The 13,393-nt window shown below is 32.9% G+C and overlaps 1 protein-coding gene across 3 annotated transcripts in view; it reads right to left on the reverse strand.

The window, feature by feature from the left end:
* Positions 1,967-13,393, reverse strand: part of LOC109844756 (GTPase Der) — an 18,994-nt gene continuing 7,567 nt past the window's right edge. For 2 of the 3 annotated variants that reach the window (XM_020413869.1, XM_020413868.1), the window contains exons 5-8: positions 12,349-12,474; positions 6,515-6,700; positions 3,546-3,683; positions 1,967-2,734 (exon numbers count right to left, since the gene is read on the reverse strand). In XM_020413869.1, the coding sequence (XP_020269458.1) occupies positions 2,414-2,734; positions 3,546-3,683; positions 6,515-6,700; positions 12,349-12,474 (771 nt within the window). In that variant the 3' untranslated portion in view covers positions 1,967-2,413. The remainder of the gene's footprint in view (positions 2,735-3,545; positions 3,684-6,514; positions 6,701-12,348; positions 12,475-13,393) is intronic. The other variant, XM_020413870.1, reaches the window with a different exon arrangement.

Below are 13,393 nucleotides of genomic sequence, written 5' to 3' on the forward strand. Positions count from 1 at the left end.
TCAACGATGACGTCGGGAGGGAGGCGACGGCGAGGACGGGAGGGAGGCGACGGCGACGACGATGCTGATAGCGATCCGAGGAAGGAGGCGAATTAGAGGCTAGATCTGGGGATTTAGGGGATTTAGGGATTTAGGGGATGAAATGGAATTAGAGGTCAGATCTGGGGATTTTTCGTTATAAAGGGTACCTAATATCCTAGACGGAAATTTCCGTCTAGGATACATTCTAGACGGAAAATTACGTCTAGGATATTCCAAAATTTTCAAAAAAAATTAAAACATATTATTTCCGTCTGCAATACTATTCTAGACGGAAATTTCTGTCTAGAATATTATATTGTAGACGGAAATTTCTTGACGGATTTTTTCCGTCTAGTATAGTTTATCCCAGACGGAAAATTTTCCGTCTGGGATATTCCGTCTGGGATACTCGTATTTTTACTAATAGTGTGTGTTTAGTTAGTTGAAAAAGCTTTCGAGTTGAAAAAACTTTTAAGGTTGCATTTGTTATTAAAGAGATGCATTTTTATTGTAAAAAGTATTTTCAATTGCAATCATCCACTTTAATCGCTCAAACCTATCTTGTTGTAGGCTTTATTGTAAGAAGTGTTTTCAATTGCAATCATCCACTTTAACCGTTCAAGCCTATCATCTTGTAGGCTCCCGTCATCACACTGTCTTCAGACCTGTCTATGATATTCATTCATTTTCTTGGTCTATTAGGATTACTTTAGATATATTTTAAGATAATTTTAGGTATTTTAAGGTTCTAGATTTTCTCTACTTTTCTATTTTACAAATTATGTCTCTCCTAGTGTCATCATTTAATACTTGTCATCGAAAAATAACGTGCAGTATGAGGCTTTGTTTTGAATATGCGTGATAAGTTTGCTCATAACAAAACTCAAAAAATAGGGAGACCAATAATGTAAACTTAGGACAAATGAAAACCATTTCGTCTCTCCTTCAATAGTTTTCACCATAGTTATTTTCCTAATATTAATGTGTTTAATCCAGGTAATATATATTAGATAATTGTTTCTGTAAACTCTATAATGTTATCCCTATCTACATTGTATCACAATATTTTTCCTAAATCAGTGAAAGTTCTGAAGAACTTAATAACGTAAAAAAGGTTTCATCGTTGACATTTCTATATAAAACTAAATTGATTCTGATCAGAAACATTTTTCTTTTTCCTTTATTTTTGCTTAATTGTCCTCTCTTAAAAGTTCATCGTGTCCATAAGTCACTAGGAATAATTAAAAACTTTGTATATCTAGTTTCTTCTTATAGCTTTCTATAGATCTTGTAATAAAATAAGGCTTAATTAAACTTTGTATATCTAGTTTCTTCTTTTACCCAAGCCAAATTTCTTCATCCTTTTCTTTATACCCTCTTTATTCAACCTTCCTTCTGCTTCAACTTCTCCAAATTCAAACTCAACACTAGCCAAAACAAGGAGCTGGGTTTGAAATGGCAGAGGTTGAAGGAGAACGGTTCTATTGATAAGAGAACACGAGGGTTAAGGAGGAGGTTAAAGGAAATTTGAATTGCAGAAAGGTTGGAGGAGGGTGTAAAATGCAATAACTTTAAGAAAATTGAATTCAGAAGTTGAAGCAAAAAAGAAGAGGGTGTAAAATGCAATAACTTTAAGAGCTAGCAATGTAAAAAATTTTACTGGGTAATCGGTTGAAATAAATTTGAATTGGAGAGGTTAAAGGAGGGTGTAAAATGCAATAACTTTAAGAGTCAGCAATGGAAGAAAATTTCCCAATAAAAAAACTACAATTCTCTAAAAAATTCTCACCACCGATGGGAAAAAAATGTTTTATTGACAGTAGCTTCTCAGAACCGTATTGGTAATTGGGATCTAACTTAAAATATCAGTCTGGCAATTTAGCCCATAGAAAGTACCATGGAATTGAAGCGCTACCTTAGCAAAGACAGAACAATATTGCTATAGTTTCACCTTAATAAGAGATTCTAAATTTTCTCTCTGAAGCACAGTTCAAAATTATGTTTTCCAAATGAACATACTTCATAAGACTTAAACAACACATTTTCAGAAAAACACAAAATAATGAGTTCATTACATTCTAACCACAATAACCATAGAGATTAGTTAGACACTTACAACTTGTATATCCAAAAAGAACCCCATGTTTCCTTGCTTATCAAGCTTTTCGTGGATCCTTCGAGCCAAACTTTTTCCCTCAACAGTTTCATTATCTTCCTCATAATGCACTTGAAAACTGTAGGATTGAATCAAGATTCCATGACGAAAATATGCGCCTAGAGTCAAAAGCGTGACTCGAAAGTATGCGCCTAGAGTCAAAAGAGTGACTCCCTTCTTCCAGACTTGCTGTCAGGTAACTTGTGTTCATATAATATAATAAATAAAACCGAAAAATTAAGTCGAAGCGAGTTCTGATGATCGAGCCCTTTTATCTGACCTCCCTCTCTTATTGCTCTTAGAAAGTGGCAAGCTTCTACTGCTCTTGCTTCCTGGTGCCGTCTTTTTAGGGACAGATCGCTGCATTATACGAATTGGAATCCCACCCAAATCGAAATCTTCTGTTAGGGATTTTGTTAAGAATCTCATATCGGAATCTGAAAGTTGCGCCTTCCCGCTTAAAAAAGCAATGAATGTTGGAGGTCGAGCTTTCACTTGTGTGAAGTACTTGATCCTTGGTTGGGTTGCTAGATCTTTCCAGGAGTGCCTGCTCATAACCTGTTCGTGAATAAATAAAGTGGAAAAGGTATTTTAAAAAGACTACCGTTGCATGAAATTTGAGCGATGTATGAAAATTTTTATCAGTAAGAATGACAACCTGCCACCATCTAATTGTTCTGAAAATTTTTAGCACTAAGAATAATAAACTACTTTTGCTTTTATTATTCTTCTTTATTTATGTTCAGATTCATGTAAATGAGCCATTAAAATGCACCCATTACGAGAAGTGACTAGGTTCTAATTAATGGGAAGTGTAAAATTAGAAGTAGATCTAAAAGAATTTGGATAGAAGATGTTGAGAAGAATATGATTAACTTAGTGAAGGAGAGAACCCTCAACAGAACTGAGTGGAAGAGTGGGATCGACCCCAAAATTTTGGCATGAAGGCTTCATCGTTGTTTTACTTCCATTCAGATTGGGGTTGATAAATGATGTGCACTCAAAAGTAACGAATGCCTACATTGCTATTGCCTCTATTGCATGCATAATGGAGAAGAATATTGAAAATTTTCTCATCTTTAATATGCAAGTACGTGAATTTTGGTGAAAACAATGGCAAGAAGAAAGTAACTGCAGGTATATACCATTTTGGCATAAAATTGGCAGGATGAACTTCTGTTCTTTTTCTAATTGTAATTACTAAGAGATTGAAATGCAAGCTTATACATCAGAAAGAATGAGTTACTTTTTAATAGACAAACAAGATAACATGAGTCTTTATATATGTAAGCCTGGCTATGAAATATTAGCCTCATTTTTAAATAGAAATAGCATGATAGCACCAAAGCACTATGAAATGTTGCTTTACCTTGCGCAACCATCGGTTAAGGCGTGCTGTTGATAGTCTTAGACACCACTTTTTGTATGTATCAATAACCTGGTTCATAACAGCCATACGTCCTTTTCCTTCCAAAGCTGAAATAAACACAACCGGTATTTCAGTGACCTGCAAAAATAGTGAAATGCAGGGTAAGAACTACTTGTGCCCTGAAATTTTGGCGTGAGCAATATTTCTACAATATAGCTACTAAAAGGAAATATACAAAATAAAAACAATGCTAAATCCTTTAGCAAAATGCCAGAGCAACTAGGATAATAGAAACCCCTCTACTAAATGGTGAAATAAAAAGGAGCCAGAACTCACTGGTCCAGTAAAACTGCTAGGAACTATGATCATTTTCTCCTGTCACAAATCTGTTACATAATTTAGTCAACTGATCAAGCATCCAGTCAAATAGCATCATTTCAGCTTAACAAAGTGCACTGCTTCATTACCTCCACTATGGAATGTACTGCTCTCGACTATCCTGTCATACTTCAAACTATCCTAGCAAAAGACAAAGGATAAATATTATCTTTCCTCATTGTACACCATACACAAGTTGTTAGCAAGTAAAAAAATAAACAGGGAAGCTTTTATTCCTAAGTAAATATGGCTCGATCATCTGATGAAACCAAAACGATACAAGGACATGAAACCGGAAACCAGGACCAACTGGACATGAAATAGAGAAATATACATAGAATGATAGAATACAATATTTGAAGCTCTGATATGCTCAGGTACACTTGAGCTCCAATTGTGTTGTTAAGTATTAGGTTATCAAATCATTTTTATCCTTTTTAGGAAGATCAAGAAAAAAGTTGGGATATCATATGAGGAAGAAAAATGTTGTGAGCATGTCTTCATCTTTCAAATTCTGTTCACATGTTAAAAAAATTTATTTGTCGCAATTCTATGGATTATTTTCTATTTTGGTTGCGTCTAGTTATTTTCTTGGGTATTGAAGGGAATCTGAAGTTACTTTTATTTAAATTTAAACCCAAATGAAAACATACTTAGAGCTTTTTTTATAGAGTACTTTGGCCTTATACTGTGGAATGACTGGGTCGTTGAAACTACTAATTACAATGCAAGTGCCAATAACATGCAACTGCAATTGCTGCTGAAATTTTTGTTGTATACAGTTTGTAGTTGCAGTTGCTTGAGTTGAGTCAATTTTAAAATTTTACAATTTATGGTAAGAGATGAAGTTATTGGTGCTTGTTTTGAGGTACGCGACTTTCTGGATTTATGTTAAGAAGAAGTTGATGCAATTGGAGTTATAACTTAAACCCATTCACAGCTCGAAAAGCTTGGAACCGCGACTAATGCGAAAATCTATCTAAGTCTTCAGCTGCAATTAGACGCCTTTTTTGCAACTGCCGAAAAAAATAGCTGCAACTGGTCCAAAATATCCCATTTGCATGCAACTGTGGTTACAGTCCCTACAAGCTGCATCGAACCAAACAACGGCTTGGGCCATATCTAGATGTGCAACACTGGTAGTCCTAAAAGCTCATTATAGGAAGCTAGTTTTACCTGAAAGTGGCACAGCTTATCTGCAATCTAAATAAATATTACTGTTCCTTTTTCGTTTTTCTCCTATTTGGGAACCAAAATTTTTAGGGTACAAGCTGTTCAGCACCGTTTCTGCCAATTTTAATCAAAAAATGAGAAAAAACAATTAATAACTTACTTGATTCTAAATTCTGATAATTAGACCTGTTTCAGATTGTATAGTTCAAAATACAGTTCAAAATGGTCTGCCTATACCAGATAGGATGATTTTTCAAATTTTAATAACCAGTTTCCTGAACATATTTATACGGGCATTTCGGCACCACAGGAAAAAAAATAAATAACCGAGGCTTATCCACAAGATTCAATGGGTAATAAATAAATAAATAAAACTCACCAAGGGGAATAAAAGCAACGTTCACAAAAATAAAACATGCAGGAAGACCAACCTACAGCTTTTGCTGATTAAAATACAATTAATGGAGACTATTGACAGTTTTATCCTGTCTTTTGGTATTTTCAACAGTTCTTGAGGAAAAATATACAATATGCAGAGAGGACATACATGCTTTGCAGATTAAAGATTTGAATAAATTTTTGTAGCCTTGATTACATTATAAACTACGGTATATAAGGAATTTGAACATTTAATAACAGAAAAGAATCAAGGAAGAGTGTTTCTTGATGGTCTGGAAGAGTTCCCAGTTCTGAAGTACAAGAAATGAAAAGTTTGATATACCAAAACAACTCAGGACCACTAAGAGGTAGATTAAAACAAGTAGATGACTAAAGAAAGAACAAAACTGAACCCACGTGATTTATATCCAAATTCCAACCAAATGTTACGATGATTTACAACATGCTTTTATGTTTTACATCGGTGGGGTAGAATTATCGTCAACAATCTAAAACAAGAAAATCATCATTCTCAAACTTTTGTAAAGTTTGCAATCAAACACAATTTGGTGATGGAAGTATAATCTGGAATGAAGAACCAAAACAACTAAGAAAAAATGACGACCTCCAATAAAAGTACGAATTCTGAAGATCACCTAACTATATTTCCGGTAAGCATATGTGCCGCAACGTTGACAATAAAATGAGATGCAAAAGCAGGTGTCTGCATTGTGACGTTTTCACATATTTATTGATCAGTTGCTATTAAACACTGAAATGAACCATAAAGCAATTGGAGCAATGAAAACATTTTCTAATAAATAATTGAAAGAAAAGTCAGTAATACCTAGTTCTTACCACAAATTCATTTGAGTTCTAAAAGGTTAATCCATGAAAAGATAAAAAATCATCAGAGCGAACTTCATGTATCATATTATCCAACTAAAAAAGGTCTAAAAATGTAGAAGCAATAAAGGCAAATAGGTTTTACCAGGCGAAATTAATGTTTTAAATCATGTACAAAAAAGGAACAAACAAACCTGCGGGTTAACACTTTGGACTTCTTTTGGAACAGCCTCGATGACCTTTTCATACAATGCAGAATTTTGTCTTCCTCTAAGTAGATCCATCTTATTGACAATCACAACCAGGCCACGACCCTCTTCAATTGCTTGGCGAGCTATTACCACTTCTGCATGTTTCATGCTTTTATTGGCTCTAGCAATCTATATATTGAAAGAAAACAGAGCAGCATGAGGTGGAAATAATGATTTGTCAGTTATATTAGATAGATGATAGATCTTTAATTCACATCATACAAGTGGTTTCAGGATTTAACATTACACTTTACAGGAATACCATGAGAAGCCTGAATGCAATAGGTTAGTATTACAAATGTATATATTGAGACCTAAATGAAAAGAACTAAGTGATCAAGAAAAAGGTAGTCATATAACTCTTCATTGTCCTGACTTTCGTTCTTCATTTAACCATTCTCCTTTACTGTCTTCCACGCTTCGTTCTATGTTAGTTTATATACTAGAAAAGAAGCACAACCATGCCAAGGAGTTCACTTTGGTACAAATAATAATACTCATAAATGATACCTGTCTCTTCATATATGTTACCTGGGTACTTCTAATCTGAAGTTGTACCCTACTCATACCAGTACCCAAACACCTTGGACACTCCTTGAATATATGCATATACTTATTAGGCATGTACTAAATTATACAATACATGTTTTAATTTAAAACACTTGTCAAGCATTTTTTTTTAGACAGATATCCTACACTTCACATTCACTTCTTAAAACTCGTTGGACATAGGCTTGGTTTCGAATTATGATTTTGGAGGGTCATTTTGATGCCTAGTTCATAAACTAGTGATTTTCTAATTTATAATCCACGCAACAAAGAAAACATAAAAATGTTGTAGGAATTTTAATTCTCATCTTTGTTCTCATATAAATTATTAACTCCAATGTATAATATTTTGTGTATATAAACATTTATATAGCTGTGCCTCCATGCCCTACCTTTTACAAATTTGTCGTGTTCCATTCCATACATGTACCCGTACCCCTACCCATGCAACATAGCTCTTCACAAGGGCTTGATCAGGAAGGAGGGAAGACTCCTTTACTATGTTGCACTGCCTTCATGCCTTTTTCGTGAATTTATTAAGGTCCAATATCAGATTGTTAAGCTTCATTATTTTATGAAAAACATTCAACGGGATGTAGGACCTTACCATCTAAGCAAAAAAGTAGTTCTAAACTATACAAAGTACAGAAAAAACACAACAAGGTAAAAACTATTAGATTTTACCTATGACCCTTGCAGTCGTCGATATATCATAAAGCATAAAAATATGCATATGTAAGTCAACCTCATACATGAAAATTTCAGAAGGTATAAACAAGATGAAGTTTTGGAAGTTATAAACAAGATAACCTTTATAGCAAATGTATCAGCTATTTGACTGTTTTCATTTACTAAACAAATGATATAGGCGTGATTTAAAAGTGGGGTATCACATAACCCAATGTTTTAAAAAGTAGAAGAGCAAGGCAAAGCGTTTTTGCTCCCTGTGAAGCGAAGTGTAAGCTTTGAGACATGAAGCATAGGTTTCATAGTTCTCCATTTATTTATATTATTTAATGTATGTATGTACTTATGTATGTATGTATGTATGTATGTGTGTGCATAAGTATGTATATTGTACTAAATAAAACATAAATGACACATACACACACACACAAGTTGTCATTTCTCTAAACTCTAATAAAAAGTAACAACTAAATATTTGCATAAGAAATTAAGGCACCAGTGTATTAAGGATGGTTAAAAAGTATTGTCTTCTAACAAGTTGGGCAGACGCATGCACTAGTGAAGTTAGAAAAGATAGCTGGTAAAGTCATTACTGCCTTCTGGAATATGAGCCTACAGTATTGAAGTTTTAAAATATAGCCGTAGAAATAAGTGATGTACCTAGGAAGATGAGATACTAGTCAAAATCTGCATTATTAAATTAGAGCAATAGCTGTAAGAATATTTAATAACCCTAAAAAAATGAATTAGTATCACTGTAAAGTATTAATAGCCTAAAAATATGGGCTACTAAGCTGTAAAAGTATTTAGTAACCCTAGAAAAATGAGACAGTCAAAAGACTATTCAAAGAGATAGAAATAAAGGAGAGCAAACGACAGTGGGGTTAAAAACAGAGATCGGGACTGCTAAAGTTCCAAAAAGAACTATTAAAAAAAGAAAAACCAAAGCAATAAGAAAGAAGAGAGGGGGTCAAGATAAAAAATACTCATTTCTGGCGTCGTCTTCTCTTCAAGCTTTGAGGGAGAAGAGGATCCCACCGAGTTATATAGAGCAGAGGATCAGTTAGATTCTAACAGGAACCATAATCGAATCATAATAGGAATAGGTCAGTTATTTTCGCAGAATTTTTTTCAGCTTTCCTCTTTTTCCCCCCTTTTTTTAACCTTGATGAACCCCTGAGCTTCAAAGCAAAAACAAAGCGATGCGCGTGCGCTTCATCACTGACGCCTGCGCCTCATGAAGTGAAGCGAGCGATTCACAGGAACGAATGTTTTTGAAGAACGCATCGTAGCGTTTTTCCAGCCAAACGCGCTGAGAGGTGCCTTGAAACGCACTCCACAAACGCTTTTTTAAACATTGACATAACCCAATCCAATCCTAACCTTTTACCACTGAGAAAGGCCTCTGTGGTGTTGCTTTGCCTTTGTTATTCTCTCAGGACGTGCCCATGAACTAATAGCTCTTTCCAGAGCAAATATCATTTTTTGACCGTTCCAGTATGTTCATGATATTCCCATTTTAAAGTACATGCACCTAGATAATATGCAGTTGGTAACTGCAATTTATTGCGACTGAAGATGATACAAGTATACTAGGAATGCCTCAAAAGTTCTGTGAGATTTGAAAGCTAGGCTAGATTAACGTGTCTGAGGTCAAAATAGATTCCGTATTTACTCGATTTATCGAGAAATGAAAAGTTTTATAACAAAATCATCAAGGACTTATCAGTTCTCCTTGAAAACTGTATGAAAAATTTAGGCAAATATGTGTCAAAAGTTGATGAAACCATAAAATGAACTCACTTCAGTCTAAATCTGCAATCAAGTAGTATTTCACAGCCGTCAAAGATAGTTTAAGATGTTATAATGATATATACTGAAACTATAACAGAAAGGTGAATTGTTGATGGGAAGGTATTTTGCAAATAGAAGATTTCATTAAAAATGATAGATTCATGGGGGGGAAATTTAAAATGGAGGAGGTAACTAGAGAATATTGGATCTTTACAAAGCATAGAGAATAACACAACACATGATGTTGTTATACATTGACTGGAACAGAAGCAGGAAAATGCACTTACTTATCATCATCATACATGGATTTTCCATGTCAACATAAAGACATCAACGTTTGAGCTTAGCTTAATGCTTTGTCATGTGACAAAGAAAAATATTTTCCTGCTACTTCCCGACAGATGAGAATATCAAAGGACAGTAAGGCTGAACAATGTACAACACAGACAGCGTCTTTTTTTTTTAAGTTGGTTGTGTAAAATACAAAATATGTCTAAGTAATATTGGCTCATGGTGGCAAAAGAAAGTTTGATAGTGTTTAATGGATAGAAAGGGAATGGATAAATAATGTCCTGAGAATAATAAGGTGAGAGTTTATTGATCTCTTGGAGCTGGTGGAGTAGGGACAATCTCTCTTTCTACTGTATTTTCACTATTAAATCAGAGCCACATTAACCAAGGGTGTGTTTGGTTTGTGCAGCTGGACGCAACATGCTACTCCTATTCCACCACCTTCCCAATTTTATTGTTTAGTTGGATGCACAAAAGAAAATGAGAAACTTGGAATGTCTCATAAAGTCTGATATAACTGGAGTATGCTAAAAAGACTCATAACTGTCATACTCCCAACAGATCTTGAAAATGTGTAATAAAGCTACCCAACAATTTTTTTTATACAATTAACATGATTATCAGTCTTTCTCATTAAATCAATATTGAAAGGGAAATAAACAGTAAATATAATCTTAATGCCCTAATGATATAGTTGGGGAAACCGAGCAATCCAAAAAGCACGTTGCAGTGCATTGGATTTGGAGCTGCATATTGTTGGTGATGCATTATATCCATTTACAAGCAAACACACCTAAAAATGCTAGGCTGCATCAATAATTAGTTTTCGCATGAAATGAGTAAAGGTCGCGAAATAAAGGACCAAAATGCCATAGCAGATTATTATAGCCATTATCTGTATCTATATCTATATCTATATCTATACTACTATAAAAGAGGATTGGGGTGTTAAAACTTTTAATTTCTTTTTTTGCCCTCTTATTTTTTGATAAATTCTAACTATGTCATTATCTATAATTAATCTTTCATTAAATAAATATAACCTCTCATTAATTATGCACCTCCTCACCTTCCTAAATAATTATAATTGTCAATAATATTATAACTATCAATTGTTTAAAAATAATAAAAAAATAATTTATAATATAAGTATACACAACTATTTGTAATAACCAATTAAATTATTATAAAAATTATTTATGAATTATAATAAAGTAATTAAAATAATAGTATAAATAGAGTAATATATTACTAAATACTATTAAGAATTATACTATAATCCAATGAGCAATAAAATAAATAGAATAAATTTTGAAATAGTGTAATTAGTTTATTAATATCACATAAATTATTAATTACCCTATTTATTTAGTATTATATTCATTAAATAAATAATTTAAAATTATTTTTAGAGCATTTTCTCAAAGATTATTACATGATACTGAACAATCTATACTTGGTAATGATTGAAAACTAACCTTTTTACAAAAAAATTATTTAATATTAATAATAGTACTATTAATTGTTAATGATAGTATAATATATATTTATAAAATATTTATAGTACTAAATTATTTAAGAGTATAAATAAAAAACAATTAGATGATTAGTTTATAGTATATAAATAGTATAATTATTTTTATAGTATTACTTGAACTAAGAATTATAATATTAAATAAGATAAATTACATTAAAACCCTATGAACTTTTATTATTTTGTAGTAAATAGACCCTATGAACTTTCGAGATCACACCAAACTCCTAATAACTTTTGTAAAAAGCCTCCAATATCTTTTAGATAAATTACGCCAACCCCCCAATAACTTTCAAAATGCCTTTTTATGCCATTTTTTGTTCTAATTTATAGGAATTATCTGCAAAATTCAGAAAGTTATTGGGCAGGGGGTTTTCTTTGAAACAAAAAAGTCATTAGGGTTTTAGTGTAATTTTTAAAGTTCATATGGCCTGAAAGTTCACAAGGATTTAGTCTAATTTACACTATTAAATAATTATAATAAGAAGTAACTATTGCAATATATTGCAGGTGTTAAGTATAACTATCTAGGGAATTTTAGGAAAAAGTTAGTAAGATTAATGCAGCTTAGTTAATTTAGAGTTAAGTTAACAACTTTCAAGTTGGAGGGATATATTTAAGGGAATTTATAGAATTGACAATTTTATTTAAGAACAATTTTAGATTTGCGGACTTATTTTAAAAAATGTTAATATTAGGCTATCAGTATAAGAAAAGCATTCAATCATAATAACTGGACAATAATAGTTAATTCATACATTTCCTTCTAAGCAATCTTATTATACAATTTTATTTATTAACACATAGTTTTACTATTCAATAAAAATTCAAAACTTAAAACATGTACATTCACGTGCAAAGCACATGCATTATACTAGTCTTCTATAAAAGAGCTTAGTTTAACAAATAACAGGTAGCATACCTCTTCTGCATCAAGAACCAAGGCTATAACATGAGCCCTCATAAGGCTTTTTCTTGACTGCACTACACTCAAGGATCCTGGTCCTTTCTCCTGCCCTGCCCTTTGTAACCAACCGGCAGTGTCCACCTAACAAAAGATCAAACTTGAATATGCAGAAATAAGCACTTACTTGGCATCCAAATGAAAAATGTCATGCTATAAATTCTACATGGAAAAAAAAGGTATTAGATAGAACAGTTTCGAAAAAATAAATATGACAACTAAAAAGTAGTGCTTTCTGTATGTTACATACATACATGTTCAAATGAGTACAACCGTATAAACTCACCAACTTATTGAGTTTATACAAGTACATACAGTTGGAAAAAGCATCCAGAAGCCAAATAACTAGAAGATATTGTTTATGATAACATAAAGGTATTAATGGTGTTTCATGTATATGCATACATGGTGTACCTGTAATGGTTCACATGCACTCAAGTGACAGCACATGAAGGTTGAGACAGACTAAACCATCCTATAAGCAATGAAAAAGAACAAAAAGGCATAACGATCTACAATAATATGTGAACAAGGAACATGTAAGGATAATTCATGCATAACCAAAACTTTCATAATGTAGTACAACCAATCATCAAAAGACACAGGTAAGTGGACCATCTAGCAAAACCTTTTATAGTATGTCATTTTATTGAATATTACATCGTGGTACTTATTTATAATATGCACCACAAAACAAATTTTGGGAGCCTAACAATCTATAGGAATTTACATTAGTTTTCACTCCCAGTGTATTTTGTTCCCCAGAGATGGATCCATTATCCTATATCAAACTATCATTTAACCTGTTCGTCCAGTCGTAGAGGGGGTATTTTCCAGGAACTTGGAATGCATTTGGAAAAAGTTGACATCACATCTACAATCAGTCAGAAAAACATTGTTAATCTCAACTTTGCATGCTCGGAAGCTAATCCTATTTTAATTTAAGCATTCTGTGATGAAAATGATCAAAGTAACAATGAGAAAAAAAAGGGACCCCAATGGC

Source organism: Asparagus officinalis, chromosome 6 (genome assembly GCF_001876935.1).
Source record: "Asparagus officinalis chromosome 6, Aspof.V1, whole genome shotgun sequence".
Taxonomy (NCBI): domain Eukaryota; kingdom Viridiplantae; phylum Streptophyta; class Magnoliopsida; order Asparagales; family Asparagaceae; genus Asparagus; species Asparagus officinalis.